The sequence below is a fragment of the Galleria mellonella genome, unplaced genomic scaffold, assembly GCF_026898425.1.
Source record: "Galleria mellonella isolate WM207_F2 unplaced genomic scaffold, CSIRO_AGI_GalMel_v1 utg117, whole genome shotgun sequence".
NCBI classification, from domain to species: Eukaryota; Metazoa; Arthropoda; class Insecta; order Lepidoptera; family Pyralidae; genus Galleria; species Galleria mellonella.
In genome coordinates, this window is record NW_026441980.1 from 3,798,377 (window position 1) to 3,820,897 (window position 22,521).

Sequence of the window (22,521 nt, forward strand, 5' to 3'; positions counted from 1 at the left end):
TACTCTTTATTGTTTCCTTCAAAAGATTACAATAGTAAACTTATTATAGATACAAACAATTACACGAAATAATCACAATGAGAAAACAATGGGCGACCTTATCGGTAAAAGCGATCTCTTTTAAGCAACCTTTGGATTAATTATAAAGGATAAAGGAGTAATTATTAACAGTTTGATATTTAATAAGTATTTTATTGATTACTTTGAAGTTTTGGTAATTAATTATAATTAATTGAATTGACATAAAGTATTTATTATTGTAATTACAATATTTAATTTATTTAATTATTAATATTAAAAATCATATTTTAATATTTAAAAATCATATTTTTTATATTACAAATACAAGAGGCACTAGGTACATAATAATATGTACCTAGTGCCTTGTAGTGTATTTGTATGCCCAAATAACGGTAAAATGTAGTAAATTTATAACTACACTTATGTTTAAACTAATTAATGATTGGTTGATTGATTGAATCAACCAATAAAGATTATAGAGATCCTCAGGAATTGCAACGCAAGAAATGAGTTGTACCAAAGTTTTTACCATAGTTCTGTCCACGAATGTAGCTTTATTACCTTTTATCAGATGAGCTTCTGTCTCAGTCTGCTTGGAGTCTATAAGCCAAAGTAACATTCAACTAGGCTATTGTTTTTATTATTATTTCAGCCGCTAACCGTCCACTGCTGGACATAAGCCTTCCACATAAGGGGAGTTTTACCAGTAGTTGCCACGCTTGGCATTATTCTCTCAATATATATTGTCTTGAGAGCATAATTAATGCAGCACTATTGTTTATTATATGTGGTTCGGTTTTTCGTTACTACTTATCAGAATTTAATAACATCGTGTTAAGAATGAATGAATAAATGTTAAAATTAAATTGTCACACACAAAGAACTGAGTATGTGTGACAACTTTATTACATCGGCTATCATCATCATCATCATCTCAGCCATTATCTGTCAACTGCTAAATATAGGTTTAGATTCTGCCATAAGGAATGGTCCTGAGCCACCTGCATCCACTAACTCTCTACAACGCATTTAATGTCGTCACTTCATCTAGTAGAGGATCATCCTATACTGCGTTTGCCCATACGGGGTCGCTGCTATCGACTATACAATACAATATTGTTGCTGTGCGACGGCCTTGTAAATGTATGGGAGTACACACACAATCATACAATAGGATGCGCTTACACACTCACACATATATACGTACCTACACATGTACATAATTCTATACACATCAATACATCTTATTGCGTACACTCATTCACACACTTTACACTTCTTTTCTTTTTTTATTATACTTCACTCTGAAAATTGTCAATGTAATATATACGCGAAAAACTGTTATTGGCCTAGGATATTGAAGTTCATACACTGTAATAATTATTAAATTTAAAGCTATTGTAACGATCCTTCTTTTTCATAAAACCCTAATACAGGAAAATAAAATAAAATAACTTTTTACCCGTGACTTAATCCACGTAACTGGGGTAAATTCATTGACCGGGATAAAATGTACCCTATCTCCTTTTTCATCACTTATAGTATGTTTATACGGTTACCTCTTGACGACTATGACATAGTAGCCTTCGTTTTACCCCAATCAGCAAACATATTCTATTAATGCAGACGATGTCACGAGTTAAAGCTAACTTAGAAAAAATTAAGCAAATATTTAATTATTTATTTGTTTGAAGGATGGGATATGGCGTGAATTTACAGGGTACAGAGGAATAACACCTGAGTCCTCAGGAATGGCAACACATGGGGGGTATCATGGGCGAAACATATACTCTGTTATGTCCATGGTACTGCTCATGTCTATAGGTGATTTATTTACCACTTTCCATCAGGTGGGCCGTCAGCTTGTTTGCCATTCTAAGTTGTATAAAAAAGAAGTTGTGTTTGGTGTTCGGGTTCAATACCATTAATATACACTGTTTCGCCCATGATACCCCCCATGCGTTGCCATTCCTGAGAACTCAGCTGTTATCCCTCTGTACCCAGTAAATTCACTTTCCATATGGGCCGTCAGCTTGTTTGCCATTCAAACCAAAAACAGCCATGCAAACACAACTGCTTTACGGATTGAAACACGAATGAGACAGATGTTGTAATATCCCCAGCAATCGACTTTTGTACAAAGTATCCCTCTAGTAATCTCCAGATATTTGTAAAGCGCTTCTAATATCTAATATATTTATTTTATACTGGCTTTTACCTGGAACCTCGTGTACCTAATTGAGATATGTAGCCTAAATTCCGGGATAATCCTAAATGTTCAACCGGGACAAAAAGTAGCGAAAATTCTTCTCCATCCCATATATTACGTGTATACAAAGTTTCACGTACAAACTCATTTACACATTTATATTATTAACTAGCGTCCCGCCCCGACTTCGCACGGGTGCACATTACAACACGTCACATTAGAAACCTTTAAATTTGTCAGTGTTTCTCTACTATATTATGCATATAAACCTTCCTCTTGAATCACTCTATCTATTAAAAAGACGCATTAAAATCCGTTGCGTAGTTTTAAACATCTAAACATATTTACCAGAGGGAGACTATACAAAAGTCGATTGCTTGGGTACCTCTGTCCCACTCGTGTTTCAGTCGTGAAGCAGTTGTGTTTGCATGGCTATGTTTCGGTTTGAAGGGTGGGATATTGCGTGAATTTACTGGGCACAGAACAATAACACCTGAGTCCTCAGGAATGACAACGCATGGGGGGTATCATGGGCGAAACAGTATACTCTGTTATGTCCATGGTACTGCTCATGTCTATAGGCGACGGTTGCCACTTTCCATCAGGTGGGCCGTCAGCTTGTTTACCATTCTAAGTTGTATAAAAAAAAATACATAGGGACGAACAGACGGGAAGCGACTTTGTTTTATACTATGTAGTGATAAGGCTTATATTTTTTATCATTATAATAAGATTTTTTTTGTATCGTAAAGTTACAAAGATCTTACAACAGTTTCGTACAATCTCGGCAGTTTAATAAGTCGCGAGCACTGACAATAGACTGGCATTTGCGAAGCTCCTTCTACTTATTCCTGTAAGTATTTCAAGGTAATACCATTATTAACTTTTAACGAGTCATATAGGCGTAAAAAGAAACTTGGTCCTACCTCTGCAATTTTGCGTAAATTTACTTTTCGTGACAAGAAAGTACGGAATACACGAGAGTATATTTTTACATCTACTCTACTAATCGTGTATTCTGTATTTTCAATCGACTTCAAAAAAAGGAGGTTCTAATTCGGCTGTATTTTTCTAATGTTTGTTATCTCATAACTTCGTCAGATGTAGTTGAAAGAATATAGTTACAGATTGGTCTCAATTATTATATCTATTCTACTAATCATGTATTCCGTATCTTTAACCTACTTTAAAGAGAAGAAGGTTCACAATTCTATTGCAATTTTTTATTTGTTACCTCATAAGTATGTCAGTTATACACCGATTTGGAAAACTTTTCTTTTATCTAAAAGGATATACTTTCAGATAGGTCCTACATAAATTTTATTAAAATTGGTTCAATTGTTTAGTTTTTCAATTCAAATTAACTGGTTTTGCTACAACTGAAATCGGTTTTTTGTGCAATACAATCTTAAATTACAATGTAAAAGAAAGTGGGGACGAATTTAATTTTTCTTAAACTCTTGGCAAATATTTTTTAAGAAGAAATTAAAAAAATCAATATAACTTTATGCATTAACTAAATAACTTGCGTACTACATATATCGAGAAAGCTTGACTAGTTTCGGGATCAATTCGTAACCCTTAATCTTATGAAACTTTTAACAATAACATTTATGTAACTGTAAAAACAATATAGTTTCAATAAAACCGAATTATATTTTTTTTTTTATGGATGACAATAGAATAGTAATTCCGCCTCCACTGACGGTATTCGCTGACGGGGCACGATCATGATTAATTTAACTGAGACAAAGCACGATGGTTTTTAGAGAGAACATCGTGAAGGTCGGCCTGACAGCAATATACCCCTACTAGCAATGGGGATTAACGTGCCCATTATTAACAATCCTTCGCCCTGAAGAATTATCGGAGTATAATTTGGCTGTGTTTCGGTTTGAAGGGTGGGATAATGAATTTACTGGGTAGTGAGGAATAACACCTGAGTCCTCAGGAATAGCAACGCAAGGGAATTATCATGGGCGAAACAGTATACTCGGTTATGTCCATGGTACTGCTCATGTCTATAGGCGACGGTTACCACTTTCCATCGGGTGGGCCGTCAGCTTGTTTGCCATTTTAAATTGTATAAAAAAAATGTCTATAGGCGACGGTTACCACTTTCCATCAGTTGGGCCGTCAGCTTGTTTGCCAATCTAAGTTGTATAAAAAAAATCTATTAAATTATTACATTATACCTTTATCTTTTAAAGCATCTGGCTTGGCTTGGCACGAATCGATGGAATTTTCAAAAGTAAATGTACAAATACACCAATTTTGAAGTGATATGTTTTAAGGATACTCTTACCTCTCCCCTCAGATATAATATAGAAAAACTAAATAATTATAAGTACTAAAGAAGTATATTGCCTCTTAAATCCATCTATCTTCGAACAAAGTCCTGAAATCCATTAAAAGCTTGTTAGGCGCACGACCCGGGTGTGGTAACGCGAAATCTGTGAATTGTGAATTAACCACGGCACTGATGCACTGACGCAGTTAACTATATTCCACGACTTCGACTTCGCCAATTATAATGCGTAGCTGCTGTGAGATGAGTACCGGGTTATTTTGAGGGCCGATATTAATTTATTTATATTTTTTTTTTTTATACAACTTAGAATGGTAAACAAGCTGACGGCCCACCTGATTGAAAGTGGTAACCGTCGCCTATAGACATGAACAGTACCATGGAAATAACATAGTATACTGTTTCATCCATGATACCCCCATGCGTTGACATTCCTGAGAACTCAGGTGTTATTCCTCTGTACCCAGTAAATTCACGCCAACTGACTTGCTTCTTGCTACCGATAGCGCAGACCGGGTTGTCATTACATTATCATCCATTAAAAAAAAATAGTTATTCTAGAAGCTTAAAAACAAACATGTCTATCCAGTCTTTTGTTTTAATAAAGAACACATAAGACACCACCATAATCTTCCTGGTCTAATCCCAATTATTTACAGTCGACGTAATATGATTTTGATATTACTCAAGATTTTGACCTTTGGTGTCAACCCTCCTTGGGAATAAAAAACATATAAGACATCATTATTTACAATCGAAAAAAGTCGTCAGCATTCTGAGGTCATTGGCATCTCTGCCCACACTTTTCTAGCGCAAATCAGCTATATTTGCCTCGATCTGTTTTAGCCGGAAGCGTGAAATATAGCAATCAATTATATTTATAAGATAATAATATCTTAGCCTCGGGAATGGCAAATTATGAGAAGTATGAGCGTGATAAAGTGTATTAAATGATATCCATGATCCCGTTCATTTCTACATACAATTGTTACCGCTTTCTATCAGCCTTGTCATTGTAAATTGCTTAAAGAGATTTGTTAGAACTTAGTACAGAAAAAATATATTGGAATAAATGTTGCCACTATAATAGTCATTTATTCAAAAGACAATGTACATTGTGTCTAAAATAAGGGATAAACATACAAAAATCATTACATTAACTTGAATATTACAACCATCCAATAACTATAATAATAACAATAAATTATAATAAATAAATTTTGCAATAAACTGTGTCAACTTCATCGTAATATTATATACATATGTCAAATTCATTTTTAATTATTTACATTAATTAACAGTACAGAAGTCATGTACGGAGTAGTAACATTTCTCCAATAAAAGGGATCGCAATTTAATCTTAAAAAAATTGAGACTTTGTATAATTTTTAACTGGACAGATAATTTATTAAATAACACTACTGCCTGATGACGTGTACCGTGTTTGACAATGTCTAGACGGGGCACAAAGTTAGTACTAACATCCTTCCTCCTAGTACTCTCCCGATTTTTTCTATTTTGCTCTGTTTCAGTTTTCAGAAGGAACTTTACAAAATCAATAAGGACAACCAGTATATAGAGACATGAAACCGCTAAAATTGTGCTTTTTAAAATATTCTCTACAGGAATCTCTTTGTGAAATGCGTACAAGATTCTCGGATCGCGTGGTTTCTAAAATCGCTCCTCAAAATGGGCCCGTCGCATGTAGAGCGAGAGTTTTGGAACTAGAAGTTGTCTGTATTAATTCCAGCCAGACCCGCAAAACAACCGACCGAATTTATAATTGTACGTTACGGAAAACATTATTTAGATTTAAGCAAATCAGTCCGCGCAAAACATTGCTTTTCACTTACACTTGTGTCGTTTGTCTTTAAGTTTTTGGTCGATTCCGTGTTAGAAATGAGAAGTAGGATGCACTTCCATTGTATTAATATAATCGTTTTTGTCTACATATTGACATTAAGATATTTATAATAACTACTACGTTAGCATGCTTACTTTTGGTATAAAATTAAATGATGTCTCAGTCCACGATCCATTTTTTCGAATTATAAGAAAAAAATCTGTTTCTATATTTAAATTTAAGAAATAGACTTTTTATTTTAGATATACTCGTATAAATAATTACGTTACAACAATTACGTTTAGGTGTATAATAAAAGAATGACTGAGTCTACGATTATTTATTGAAATTTAAAAAAAATACAATAAATACGTTTCTAAATTTAAATTTGAGGAATAATATTTTTTTCAGAGATTCAGAGAATATATGTAAGTACTGCGTATACGTTACGTCCAATACGTTTTGTTGTGAAAAAAGGAATCTTAAAAAAAGTTTGAATTTGACTATCTAAAAAAAAGACAAAAAATATGATAAATTGAATATATAGAATAATCCGAACAAAGTTACATAGAACATTTGATTTGGATAGGTGAGCCTGTTCTTGAGTTATAAAATTACAACGAAAAATGGCATTAATTTATATATATATATAGATTTAAGGGTCTATTTTTATTTTTAAAATTATAAAAATATAATTCGTTTCTAAATTTAAACTTGAGAAATAAGATTCTTCGAAAATAACGCTATCAGTAACTGAGATTCTTTTAAAGTGTAAAAGTGAGATTTTTTCGTTGCATTGATATAGAATGAGGAGAATCTTCAATGGATACCAGGTTTATAATCTCAATTATTGTATATAATCCCATAACGGATAATGAGAATGCTGACATGCACTCTATATGCAGTTAATATATCGTATAGTCATGCAACACCATACAGCCACAAATGTATCTCCGGCCATAAGCACCGCGAATCCCATATTCTCCGGTACCCGGGGGAATGTAGAGAAATCCCTTGTTAATGTTCACTTACGTTATAAGTAATCCCGCTGCATTATGTAAATTTGGAGAAGGATATGTACTACTTTTTGTCAAGTAAATATATACTTATAATAAATCTGTAGAGAGGTCAATTCTCTACATGAAATATATTTCCAAAGTAACTATCAGGGGGTGATTAGTGATCGATACTGATGCCAAAAATGCAATCAGTAAAATTTTTATCCGTCCGTCTGTATGTTCGTTATAGAAACAAAAACTACTAGACGGATTTTAACGAAATTTGGTACAATTATTTTTCATACTCCTGGGCAGGTTATAGTATACTTTTCATCACGGTATGATCAATAGGAGCAGAGCAGTGAAGGGAAATGTTAAAAATGACCACCCGTGCGACGCCGGGACGGACCGTTAGTAAAATATAAAGGTGATAAGCTATGGGATGAAAGTTTGTATAGTAATAATTGTGTAGTAATCATTTTTCAAGTAAGTATAATATAACTCAATTCCACGCAAGCGAAGTCGCCGCTATCAGCTAGTATTTTATATTTTTACAAAGCTGTAGATACACTATAATACCATTGTACGTGGACTCGGCCATACACAATGCAGAGAAACATCTATTTCCTCTTCATTTGCGAGAGCATAGACAAAGTACTGTCAGCATAAATCTGCCCAAAGCTAAAACGGACCACGTTGGAACATTCGCTTTTACACAACACAGCTACGGTTAGAAAGTAAAATATACAGGTATTTTTTTTTTTAACAAATAACAAAGACCCTATGTAGCGTTGTGTTTACTGAGTAAGCGAACAATTGAGATGAAAAATTAGCATATACATATGACAAAAACATATATAAACATGTATAAATAATATTCACGTTTGTACATTTTAAATAATTCATTATTCGATATAATATTAATTTTACATAACGGCGACGCGTGTGTTACATCCCTGGTGTTGGAGGCATCTATACGCTACAGTAATCCAGTTTACCATCAGGCGGGCTCTATACTTGTTTACTAGCATCTTAATCGTTTAAGTGTCGACGACCTCCATCGCGCTCGTGCGCATTGTAACTAAAGTACCACGAGCGCCATAGCACTCGTGAAATCAGTTGCTATTTAGCTCGTTGCAGAAAAATTATTAAAATTGGATATTTTTTGGAGGAGATACAGTTTTTTTTAGAGACAAGGGTAATTAACATCAACACGACAAAGATTTCTTTAGCATTTTTAATTAGATATGAGTAAAAATCAATGGCACTAAAATGGCAATAAAAAATTATAAAAATGTTGTATCACCGTGTTTTTCTCGTTTTGGCGATTTTTATGATTTTTTTATGTTTTTTTTTATACAACTTAGAATGGCAAATAAGCAGACGGCCTACCTGATGGAAAGTGGTAACCGTCGCCTATAGACATAAGCAGTACCATGGACATAACAGAGTATACTGTTTCGCCCATGATACCCCCCATGCGTTGCCATTCCTGAGGACTCAGGTGTTATTCCTCTGTACCCAGTAAATTCACGCCTTAACGGCTCAACCAAACATTGTGAAATTTAGTATGCACCCACCAACTTGGATTGAAGAAAAATATAGGCCACCTTTCCAACAATCTATCAACGTATACTGATCACATTGACGAAGTAAAACTGCCATATGGCCCCCGTATAGAATGGGCCACCCCTCGCTTTCCCGTGAATGTCGTAAGAAGCGACTAAGAGAACATAATGGCCGTGGGATGAACAGCAACGTCCCTCTTAAAACATCACCAAAGCCAAATATCGGTTTCCAAGCCACCTGCTAAGCCAAGCATGGCAACTACTGAAAAAATTCCTTTATGGACATAGCCTATATATAATTTAATTGTATGAACTCATTTGTTAATTTATGTGTGTCATAAATGGCTCAAATATAGTACATTACTGCAGCGGCCAGCAACTGAGGCATTGATGGACGAACGTGCAAATGTGGGCCGAGGCGTAGCCAAGGCACACATACGTGAGTCCATCAATGCCTAGTTGTGGCCAAGCCTTATATAGTACTTTTCTCAAACAATGCGCGGAAATCAAAAACACAATTTTACTTTTTAAGTTCAATGACGAATAACGAACAATAAAAATTTTTCACGCGCCATAATGTTCCTTTGTTTTTTTTTCAATAAACAACTTCCTATTTGCAAGCCAATTCGAAATTTAAATAAAACCTTTTAATAATTACCTCCTTGGTAGCTATGTTTCGAAGTAAAAGATCATTCCATTTTTAAATTACAGGACAGATATGAGTTTACATAGTAATTTATCTGGGCCCAAAAAACGACAGATATGGATTTTCATACAACTTTTGCCGGCCGATGCCCGCATGTATCTGGCCAGTACGGCAATTTTGATTTATCTCTAAGAAGTTTGTCAAAATAATGCTCACATTTCCAAGTATGTTTGAGAAAAAGTGTTTATCTATCTATCTATCTATATTCAGCAATAGACAGTTAACGGCCGATATAATAATAAAAATAATTTTAGTTTTAGACTATCGAAAAACGTTATTCACCATTTTTTAGCATTTATTAAAAGGGGTTAATTTTATTATCGAGGTCTTGCTCGTCATTTTACACGGCGGTACATGCACCGATACGTACAAAAGAGGAGCCGTTCGCCACTTAAAATTTGATTTACGTGCGGCCAGTAGATACCTGTATCCTTTATGCATTTACCTTTGAATTAAACCTCGCGTTGTCAGCCATAGCTCTCTATGTAGTGTGCATCAGATATAGTCAAATTAATGAGAGAGATAGGTAGACAGATAGGAATATTTCTAATTATTTGGTTTCGTGTAGTAACGAAATGGCTTTCATCATCAGAATGTCACTAGAAAAAAAGAAGAAAACATAATACGACAGTAAAAGGAGAGTGCAAACTCGGGAACGATTGTCTAAATTAAAAAATAATGCATTTATTACATAAAACGAAACATTCTAATCCTATTGATATAATACATTCGAGGACAGATGGATTTTTTTTACTCATTCATCTAAAAACTACTGAATGGATTTGAATGAAATTTGTTACACGAGTAGGATATATCCAAACTTAATAGAAAGGATATTTTATGTACAATTTCATGTGGGCGAAACCTTGGAATACAGATAATACTTTCTAATCACAAGATGACTTAAATGCTCTTGAGCAAAATACATACACAATATGTGTAGACATATTAATTTTAGTTCCTAAATCGCTCTACAGAGGAAGCATTATCGTTCGCTCGCTAATTGCTTTTAAGTAATATAAACGTAATTTTTTTTATTAATTTTTCGAATATTACAAACTATTTATTGTTATTAGCAATCACCATCTAAGTGTTCTAGAATTTCTACATTCACATTTACACTCCTAACTATACACTTTAACGTATTCAGCGCTTTAAATTACAATTACTCATCGCACCGCTACATAACCGAATCATCTGGTCACACGGTAATATCGTTAGCAACGTAATATTGTATAGTGCGTAAGTCTGGTGTATTCAATTTCGCACCTCGAATACAGTAGCTTTTTTATACAATAGGTTTTATAAAGGGTATATAACCAAATATCTAAAGCCTGACTGCGATTGCCAATACGCCTGCTAAGCGTGACAACTACTGGCAAAACCCCCCAAGGGGAAGACTTATGTTCAGCAGTGGACAGTTAAAGGCTGATATGATGATGTTGATGATGATATAACCAAATCATTTGGTACTAAGTATAAAAATATATAAAGGACTGCTTACATAGCTCTAAAATCTGACAACCGATGGGAAAGATTCTTGAGTGGCAACCTAATACGGGTCTCTTTTTTATATAACTTAGAATGGCAAACAATCTGAACCTGATGGAAAGTGGTAACCGTCGCCTATGAGCAATACCATGGACATAACAGAGTATACTGTTTCGCCCATGATACCTACCATGCGTTACCATTCTTGAGGACTCAGATGTTATTCCTCTGTATCCTGTAATTTTTTTTTTTTACAACACCCCATGCGGCTCACCTGATGGAAGTGACTGATGGTCACCACAAACCTACGGCATTGCAGGTATGCTGCCGGCCTTTTAAAAAGAAATATGCTCTTTTCTTGAAGGTTATGTTGTCGTATCGGTTCGGAAATACTGCTGCTGGAAGTCATGCCATATCCCACCTTTCAAATTGAAACACAGCCATACAAACACAACTGCTTTACGGTTGAAACACAAATTCTTTATGGCAGGACTACTGTCTAGATGGAGTGACGACCTCAAATGCAGTATGTTCAGATCCAGTGGCTGGTCGTTCTTTATGGATAATGTATGTTCAACTGACAGATAATGGCTGAGATGTTGATGAAGAAGAAAAAAAATTACCTAAAAAGGTACAGTTAAAATAAGTTAAAAAGGTACATAGGACGTTTAATTTTTTTATGAATAAGGATTATTTAAGGTTTGTAATATATTATATACGCCTATTTGTAATAGACTTACTATTTATACAATTTGTAAATATAGATGTAACATTTACAATTTAAGCCTTTCATCCCATACTGCAGGATCCTGATAACGCCAGATTAGCTCCGGACATAGATTGAGAACGAGTGAAGCGCGACGCGACGCAGTCCTTTACCGTTTGTATCATACGTATATATTTTATGGTATAGGTATTAAAGTACTTTTTGTTGTTATAAACATTAAAACTGCAACATGAAAAGCAACTAAAATCAATTGACGCATCCCTTTTTGAGTGACGTGTGATTCCGGCATAGAATGGACTACCCCTTTCTTTCCTGTCGTAAGAGATAGCTAGAGGAACTCAATAGTCGAGGGATGGGCAGCAGCATCCCTCTTAAAACATCACCAAAAGTCTAACTGTGATTGCCAATCTGCTTGCCAAGCGTGGCAAATATAGTCAACACCTCCCTTATGGGGAGGACTATGTTCAACAGTGGATAGTGAATGACTGATATGGTAGAAGCATCCCTTTTCTTATAAACAAGTGTACATTGGTCCACAAAAATGTCGTAAGCGACTTTAATTGTAAACGCGACAATCGCAAGTACTTAATCTATGTTGTTTCGCAACTAGTTTTTTACTCCGCACTTACATTTAAAAGTAAATAGTTTTTCCATTTTGAGATTATAAGTTTTAAAGGCTTTATGAAATGAAACAACTCTTTTTCTTAACGTTCCTTTATTTACAAGAGAATTTTCTCCCATTTTATATTGCATGTTCAGGTAATTTTAGATTTAGCTTTACAAAAATAGTACATTACATTTTACATTTTGAGTAAAATTTGTTGGTAAGCAACAATTACAATAAATTTATAAAAATTTGTTCAGAACTAACAATGATATTACTTTTAAAAAAGCCTAATTGAAAATATTCTCATTTGCTTAATTGAAAAAAGCACAAAGTACCTGTGCTTTTTAAAAAAGATTTAAATAATTATAAAAACCATATATATACATTTTTAAATCGAACTTGATAAGTAGTATTATTTATACTGTGATATAACCATAAAAATAAATTATTATTAATTCTACTAGTAAAACATTAAAATACTCTTACAGATCAATAGATAAAAATATAGTCAACATATTTAATTGGCTTCTTCTTGAGACCTAATCATATTAAATAAAACAACGTTATTATCCAATTCACACTATTATCCTCTTTATTTAACTTTTTATATAACTTCCTCCATAATATAAAATAAAAGTTATATTTAATTAGTTTTATTTTTTTTTTATTATTTTTTATGAACCAAATAGTTTAAAATCTTAAGATTTGTGTAAATTACTCATATATCCTTTGATAAACATGTTCAAGATCGTTTCGTAACCATAAATTTTCCATAAGTCTCTAAAATTACAATTTGTAACAAAAACAAGGATTTACTATTGGTAAATAGCGCATGCATCTCTAACCGGCAATATGGCCCCGGGCGATTACCGAACGCATGCGTGATTACAAATCTGAGAGTCTACCACGAAATGTTTTTCGAAATTTCGAAGTTAAACGAAACACAAATTTCACATTAAAATTGCATAATATAGTAATTGTAGCGAAATCATTATGATTTCGCTGTAATATATAATTGAAATTTTAGAAATAAAAAATTATGCTTAAAAACTAACTCCAATGTTTACAAGTAATATACATAGATTTTAATTAGATCTCATGTTTACACAGTAACAGGAGAAGAACTATCGGCGCCTGCACAGCTATTTGGTCCGTTCAATCGTTTGTCTTTTTTATCTTTTTTGTGCATCCAGTAAAACCATCTATAATGAAAAAAGAATAATAATGAACATCATAATATCTCATCATCATCATCTTCTTCTTCCCCTTCCTTCTTCCTTCAACTTCCCGGTGTCTTTTCTGATAAAAAAAAAGTTTTATCTAAATCGGTTTAGAACTAAGGGAGTTATGAGGTAACAAACATAAAAAATATACACCTAATACATATATAGACCAGACCAGAGGGAGACTTTGTACAAAAATCGTTTGCTTGGATACCTTTGTCCCATTTGTATTTCTACCGTGAAGCAGTTGTATTTGCATGGCTATGTTTCGGTTTGAAAGGTGGGATATGGCAGTGAATTTACAGGGTACAGAGGAATAACAGCTGAGTCCTCAGGAATAGCAACGCATAGGGCGTATCATGGGTGAAGCAGTATACTCTGCTATGTCCATGGTACTGCCCATGTCTATAGGCGACAGTTACTACTGTCCATCAGGTGGGCCGTCAGCTTATTTGCCATTCTAAGTTGTATAAAATATATATAGAAATCGATTGAAAGTCAACAAGTGGCTAAAAAAGCAGAAGCATAATTACTATTAAGAATAACATTAATATAATATTTTATTAAATTAATAATAAACAAATGCAATACTGAGAATACCCATAAAAGATTCGTTTCCCGAGGGTGTCGTAAGAGGCGACTAATGAAGCTTAATAGTCGAGGGATAGACAGCAGTGTCCCTCTTAACACACCAAAAGCTAATCTGCGGTTGCCAATTGGCAAAACCCTTCTTTTAAGCGAGGTTATGTTCAGCAGTGCACAGTTAATGGCTGATACAACAAAATATATATATTTTTATATATTACATATAGGAATAAAACTTATATTCCCTTATTCCCATGGAAAAAATACAAACATATCACGGCGCGAACAACATCGCGAAAAACGTAATAAAACCATAGATAAAACAACAACACTCCGTATCACTCTATGGTGATACTTATTACATAGACGAATTGAGTTGTTTCCTTACACAAAACGTACATTAGTGATTGAAAAGTGCTGTCGTACCCGAATATAACCGTCGCCGGTATTACGAACAGTACACTCAACAGAAATATAGCTCCGGGCAGGACGTGGAGTGTCGCTATGTACACGCGGGAATACAGTGGCGCGAACACCAGCGGCACCATCGTTTCTGCCACTCCGAATAGAGAAAACACTTTACCTGGAAACAATTTAGATATTATAGTCGCTTATAGAGCAAACAGTTTGCCATTATATGTTGCATAATATTTTTACTCTGTATTTCATTCATTATTATTTTTTTTTGTCATTCCGTTTTTGGTTTCCATTTTTTTTTTTATTAATTCCTATTTTTGTTGCTTTGTGTGCAGCGCCTTTTATTTGTACTGTTGCTATTTGTGGCTTAGTTTGTGATTCTAAACTGTATCTATTTCCTCTAGTGTAGCCCTGGTTTTTCTATAAATAAATAAATAAAAATAAAAATGTATAAATTCTCACCATACGAAACATTACTCAATCGATTAATTCAAAACGTAACTTCTATCTTTATGAATATATTTTATTTATATATGTGTATGTCTAAGGAATTGACGGTGTGGTCTCAGCATGTTTCAATTCGCATTCGTGTTTCAACTGTGAAGCAGTTATGTTTGCATGGCTGTGTTTCGGTTTGAAGGGTAGGATATGGCATGAATTTACTGGGTACAGAGAAATAACACCTGAGTCCTCAGAAATGGCAATGCATGGGGGCTATCATGGGCGAAACAGTATACACTGTTATGTCCATGGTACTGCTCATGTCTATAGACGACGGTTACCACTTTCTATCAGGTGGGCCGTTCAGCTTGTTTGCCATTCTAAGTTATATAAAAAAAAATATATAAAAATATACAGGCCATCTCTTCCTTTGGATATCGTAAGAGACGACTAAAGGAGAGCGAGTGATGAGCAGCAGAGACCCTTTTCAAAAGTCTCTAAAACTGCGGTTGCCAACCCGCTTTACAAGCGTGGCAACTACTGGCAATAGCCCCCAAGGGGGAGGCTTATGTTCAGCAGTGGACATTTAAAGGCTGATATGATGATGATGAGTGTAGTGTATACAGTATCTTATGCACCAAGTCAGGATATAACCTACTCGTTTACCAACTTTAATTTATATCCATTCAGTAGTTTGTATGTGGTCCCACCACACGCGATATACAGTACACTACACGCTGGTAAAGCCAGAATTCAGCTAGTAAAAGAATAAAAGCAAACTTACCTAGTTCCTGATACGAAACCAATTTCGAAGCTATCGATCTTAAAGCTATACTCGATGTGCCATTTAATATTTCCACTAGTGGTGCTGTAAGAAAATATTTATTAACTAATATACACAATTAGAAAACAAGTCAAAAGTTTAACGAGAGTTAATCTTAATTTGGACAGATATTTTTATCATTGATATAATCGTTTCGCTTATAATGAGACTTTAACAAAGGATGTTTTCAATGTAAACTTTAAAGTTCTTCGGGACAAAGTCCAGTAAAAATTTTGGTCATTAAAACTTTACTTTTGATTTTCCATTTGAACTAGTTCAATGAGTTGAAATTCGCTGCGTAGTCCCGGCATAGAATGGGCCAGCCCTTTCTTCCCCATGGGTATCGTAAGAGGCGACTAAGGGAACTTAAGGGTCGAGGGTAAGGCAGCAGCATCCTTCTTAAAACACCACCAAAGCCTAACTGCGGTTGCCAACTTGCCTGCCCAGTGCAGCTACTATTGACTAAACCTTCCAATTTATGAGGGATGCTTATGTTCAGCAGTGGACTAAAAACTGGCTGATTTGATGATTATCAAATTGAAATCAGGGTGGTCTTATTTCAGGAGCTAGGATCAAAGGTAACTAGTTAAATATTTCACATAGAACATCTAGTTTGGAATCAAGTACAAGCAAACAGATCCCGTATTCAAAATATCTAGGATGTAATTAAACCAGATAAAATCAATGTTATTGATATATGTTTATTTTGTAACTAGCTTTTTTCCTGCTATTTCGTACACGTGGATTTCAAAAGTAGGAAAACTAATGAAATAAACTACTTCTTGATAGCATGTTCAGATAAAACATATACCAGATATTCAATCAGACCTTCAGGATCACAACTGTAAGAACTGCATCCAATTTGATTCAATATTTCTTGCGTGATGCCAATACAAATAAACAGACATACAAGACTTTTAAAAATTATTGTTTTAGTTCCTATTTCTCTTATTAAGATGTCGACTTATCTTAAATATCTCCCATGTGCAGACGTGGCTTAATGACAATTTTATTACTTTATTAAATGATATTGAATATTCCATATCCGAAATCCAAATCAGTGGTATAGTACAGGTTCCATGATCTAACAAAAACAAATCACCTTCAAATACATATCTCTGTAATTCCCAAAGGTTGGCTGCTAGTGTCTATAGCATTAATCTCGCCTTGGTACCACTTTTTATTGATCAACTATGTATCAATATTTATATTAAAGCTTTTACATTTATATTATTCAATAATTACTAATAAAGTAATTCAAAGTAAACAAAAGTCATTCAAAGTAGCAATTTTTAAGCTGAACTATAAAGATTTACAGATTTTTTTTTATTTTATTAAGTATTCAAATCTATCAAGCCAATATTTTTGAGTTTTAGCGAAACTCAACAAAACAGTTGATTTTTATATACGAGTGTATAGGTAAAATTTTAATTTATTAAAATTTTGCCTATTGTAACAAAGTAAGTAGAAAAACACAGATTAAAGAATGCTGCGATAAAAGCACATACAGTTTAATAATTTAAGAATTTTAATATCGGTACAGACTAGCTAGCACAGAGACAACAATATATTTTTTTAATGAGATCGTAGTGCATGCTACTGATGCATTTCATTGTATGCGGGTTTATGGCAACATTCCAACGGTCGTATCATTTATTAAATTTCTTTGCACGTTTTACGAAATATATATTTTTTGGCTGACGTATTCATAAAAAAACAGCTTTTCCTTGTTCTCGACAATATTTGTTGAATCCAAACAAATATTATTGTGGTTACATACCAAATATTATTCTTACTAACATATACCTATGATATCATTATGATAACAACTCAATCGACATTTACATAGATTTCCCATAACGCTGGATTTACCAGGTCATCCCATAACTCGGATCCTGGATTACCAAGGTGCACTAGATCACAAGTAACAAAGTTCAGTTTTGCTGAATATTAAAAGAGCATTAATTTTTCGTTGGCAAACTTCAAAGTACTTACATAGATACGCTTCGTAGTCGTTTCTAGCGAAAGCCATTACCAAGGCGCCACAGATCTTGCTCGTTGAAGATATCATTCCTAATACAGCGTCGTCCGCTTTTAACTTCTTGCTGAACACACTTAGCGAATAGTGTACCTGTTTATGATGGCAAATTTGAAAATATTTCTGAGGGGCAAACTCTCGACTACGATTTTTGTCAAGAGACTATAGCATAAAATTCCCCGTATGGTCCCACCACAGAATAGGTCCCCTCATCCTTTCCCGTGGGTGTCATAAGAGGCGACTAAGGGAACTTAATGGTAAAGAGATGGGCAGCAACATCCTACTTAAAACATCACCAAAAGCCTAACTGCGGTTGCCAACTCGCCTGCCAAGCATGGCAACTACAGGCAAAACTCCTCTTATGCGGAAGGCTTATGTTCACCAGTGGACAATTAACGGCTAAAATGATGATAACCTAAAACTGTTTAAAAAAAGTAACAAAATGAATTTTGTGTTTACAACGCGCGTGCATTGCAAAAGTCAGAAGGTTACGGTAAATGCTTATCATCAGGCAAACTGTATACCCTTATTTGCCATCTTAGTAAGTTATGGAAATACTGTAAATAAAAAAATATTTTGCAGTTGCATCTAAACATTGAAAACGCCATCGATTTTACATATCACGAAAGAACATAAGCACCGATACGCATCTACGTAACATACAGCAAATATTTTTAGCCAAAAAATTATTAATAGTTCCTTTAATGGACACTAATGATGAAGCCGGGAGTATATAAGAGTACCTAACGAAATTATGAATATTATGTAGGTAATTTTTTTTTTTTTTTTCTTAGAATGGCAAACAATCCCCTGATGGAAAGTGGTAACCGTCGCCTATAGACATGAACAGTACCATGGACATAACAGAGTATACTGTTTGGGTTGCCATTTGACTAGGTGTTATTCCTCTGTACCCAGGCCATATCCCACCCTTCAAACCGAAACACAGCCATGCAAACACAACTGCTTCACGGTTGAAACACGAATGGGACGTACCCAAGCAATCGACTCAAAATATGGCATCAGTCCCTCTCAAAAGTCATCAAAACTTAACTGCGGTTGCTAACCCGCCTACCAAGCGTAGAAACTACTAATAAAATCCGCCTTATGGGAGAGGCCGATGTTCAGCACTGAACAGTTAATGGCTGATATAATAATAATAATAAAAGTTAATGTTAAATTGATCGTCTAATTTTCAACCAATTCACCACTTAACCACATCGATTGAAAGCAAACTGAAAGTATCGAAACTTACTGATATGCTACTCTAACTAACCGACCCTCCGAGGGAGAGAGAATTGTTGATAATTGGCCAATAGTCCCTGCACTGGCTCCATTGCTAACAATATGCTGGCTCTCTCTGTATCATACTGAAGTTAAATTACTGATTGATTAATCACGATTGGCTTACTTACACCTATCACCCTTCAATAGTTTATACTAATATAATGAATGAATATCAGGGAAATATTATATAACGCTATCAGTCTTACCATTTTATTTTCATAAATAAAAAAAAGACTCTGAAAAGTCATGATCAATTCTAACCGACAACAAAAACATTGTATCCATAACCCGTGTTCAAAAGTGGAACATTTATTGGATTATTAATATAAAATCAAATTGTATCTGGTAAAAATCTTACAAGTATATAAAAAGCCTTCATCAGACCAGCCGTTAACTATCCACTACTAAACATACCCTCGCAAGGATGGTTTTGCCAGTAGTTGCCACACATGGCAGGCGAATTGGCAACCGCAATTAGGCTTTTGGTGATGTTTTAAAAGGGACGCTGCTGCGATTTCCTCGACCGTTAAATTCCCTTAGTGGCCTTTTACGACACTCACAGGTAAGAAAGGAGTAACCCATTCTTTGCCTGGATCAATGACCTGGATTGATACGGTCATTGCCGTAAAAAGCTTTATTTATATCTATATCTTACCTACATACATATATACTAATAGATAGATAATCTTCATTGTTTCCTCCAAAAGTTTACAATAGATTCTCTAGATAGATTTCTCTGATTGCTCAGCAGCTAGATATTGATATATTTAATGACAAAATAGATGTATTTTTAAAATTTTGTTAAAAAAATAAACCTATGGTTCACTACACGTTTTGGGATACTGTAAATGTGGTGAGTAATTTATAAATAAATAAATAATAAACTTGTTATAAATAAAAACAATTACAAGAAATAATCACAGTGAGAAAACAATGGGCGACTATATCGCTAAAAGCGATCTCTACCAGGCAACCTTTGGATGGAGAGGAGTAATACTTACTTATACTCACCAATAGCGTGTGTGATGAGACTGTAGGTAGAGAAGATGCTGTACTTCACCTCATCCCAGTTGAAACGGTACCGAGAGAATAAATATACCACACTAAGCTCACCTGTTGATATGACAGAAATAAAAACCTTACAAACAATGGAGACTGTTTTTCGAACACAAAATTATAACTGACCTTTCATAAAGCAGGAGAAAATAATAAGAAAAATAAATGAGAGAAATTCACTGACCTATAAACATTAAGTGAAAATAACAGCTATTGGGCAGAAACCAATTATTTAGTTATATGACTATTTAGAACAGCTATTTTTATAAATAAATATTTATAATAGTTATTTTGATAAACAACTATTTATACTTAATAGATATTTTCTTTAATACTTGCAACTAAGAATCAGATATTAAAAAAATCTGAAATATCATATACAAATTGAAAAGTAACTATCATCACGATAAAAAAATTAGATATATTAAATTTAATATGCGGATAATACATATTAAAATTTAATAGACATAAAAAAAAAAAACAAGAAATGCAATTATTTAAAAAATCACAAATCTTTTTTCTTTGGAATAAATATGTTACCAATCGACTGCTCTAAATCTTAAACCTACTTAAGTCCGTTGACAACAAATTTAACAGAATTCGTAAAGAAATTTTAAAGGTACAAACTAATTTTTTTTACGATTCATAAAAAGATTGGAGTATAACAAAAGAAATTAGTATTTAATAGTTAATTCCAAAGAAATATTTTTGTTTACATTTTTTTTTCCTTATAGGTAATTACATTTTATCGAACAGGATAAAGTAACTCTGATATTTATTTCTTAGATTGCATATTGGAATTGTTGTATTCGGAAAAAATTATGTAATATAATACTTACCCCACATTGGGCCGAATGTCAGAAAAACAACAGTTAAAATGAGGCATATCCTTGTTCTCCTGTTATTAATACCTTTCTTGATAGCTATTTCCATTGTTTCTTTTAAACTATTAATATCGAAAAAGTCTAATAGAAATCCACTACATCCATATCGTTTTACCTTTTTGAAACAAATTAATATTTACATATTAATATTGACTCGTTCAATAGCAAAAGATATTTGTTATCAAGATTACAACAATATAACACAAACCTTTTCCTTATTTTCCAGCCAAGTGTGATCTTTTATGACAAATAGAACGTAAAAAAAATTTATAAACTGCAATATGGCGGATATGGTAAATACGCCATAAAACCCTAAACGTTTCAAAAGCACCCCACTCAAACCCATACCAATGGGAAACCCAACAGTCATACACAAGTTAAGAATGCCAATGCGGAATGTCCTCGTTTCCTTCGAAGTTATGTCAGCTAGATAACTGAACGCACCAAGAATCATAGTATACCATCCGCCAGTCAACGCTGGGAATAACACTTCCATAACCACCGTCAATTCCACTGGGACTTGATAGAAAAAATACGTGTTCACAATATTCAAGAGACACGTCATGAATTCCCCGAAGATTGGCATTAGCATACAAATTTTCCGTCTCCCTGTTTTATCACTCCACGCGCCTATGAACAGCATCAATATGGTTGGTATTGCGGTTTGAACTACGCTCTTCCAAGCTTGTACTGACGCGATCAATTTCTGTACTTCATCCTCCTCGAAACTGTGGTTCGCTCGGTTTCTCAACCTCAAATCTTCGCATACACTATCACCGAATCCCAAATTCACTCGACAAGCCTTATCCAAATTTAAATTCTGTGTTGCCAACATTGCCAACACACTAGGCATCACGAATAGAGCCAAAACAGGCTCAACCGTTATATTAGATTTCACGTACCTTATTTTTTCAATAAGACTCATGTTTTGGACCGCATTATTGGTTTCCGATTTTAACGGTAAAACTTCGGCGGTGTCACCTTGGATACCTATTTCTACCTTTTCCGGTTGTTCCATTTTTTAATGTAAATTTTACCTATTTTGAATATGCTTTCGATATGTTATTTTAACATAGTATAATTTAACGCCACAGTTGTGTATCTTCAAGGGTTAAATTTGTATTACATTGTTAGTGTTGGTGTGAAGTGCACATCGACACACTACAAAGATAAATAGAAGATAATGGCCGACACTGTTCGTTCGAAGCGTTCGCTCGCGGGGACCAAATCAATCTATTGTTCTCAATCTAAGCAAACAACCATTGGCATATCGTTGTTTAATGCATTCA

General features: G+C 34.1%; 1 protein-coding gene across 3 annotated transcripts; it reads right to left on the reverse strand.

Annotated features, from left to right (window-relative positions):
• Positions 1-12,806: 12,806 nt before the first annotated feature.
• On the reverse strand, positions 12,807-22,504 carry LOC113513999 (proton-coupled folate transporter-like). Of its 3 annotated transcripts, none has more exons than XM_052896641.1 (6): positions 21,441-22,504; positions 21,188-21,347; positions 20,304-20,405; positions 15,929-16,012; positions 14,713-14,869; positions 12,807-13,680 (listed from the first exon to the last, which is right to left on the reverse strand). In XM_052896641.1, exons 1-6 carry the CDS (start codon positions 22,248-22,250, stop codon positions 13,581-13,583), a joined length of 1,413 nt encoding a protein of 470 aa, XP_052752601.1. In that variant the 5' UTR covers positions 22,251-22,504; the 3' UTR covers positions 12,807-13,580. The 3 variants fall into 3 exon arrangements, 2 of the variants coding, with proteins under 2 accessions (XP_052752601.1, XP_026753785.2); XM_026897984.3 differs by having other exon boundaries at positions 14,686-14,869; XR_008253049.1 differs by lacking the exon at positions 12,807-13,680 and adding an exon at positions 17,963-18,098 and having other exon boundaries at positions 14,813-14,869.
• Between the last annotated feature and the right edge of the window lie 17 nt (positions 22,505-22,521).

Coding starts and splice junctions, on each gene's coding strand:
- LOC113513999 (XM_026897984.3), bottom strand. CDS start 22,250: ATGGAACAACCGGAAAAGGTAGAAATAGGTATCCAAGGTGACACCGCC. Junction 21,348..21,440: donor GGCTGGAAAATAAGGAAAAG/GTTTGTGTTATA, acceptor TGTTTCAAAAAG/GTAAAACGATATGGATGTAG. Junction 14,870..15,928: donor GGTTTCGTATCAGGAACTAG/GTAAGTTTGCTT, acceptor AATTGTTTCCAG/GTAAAGTGTTTTCTCTATTC.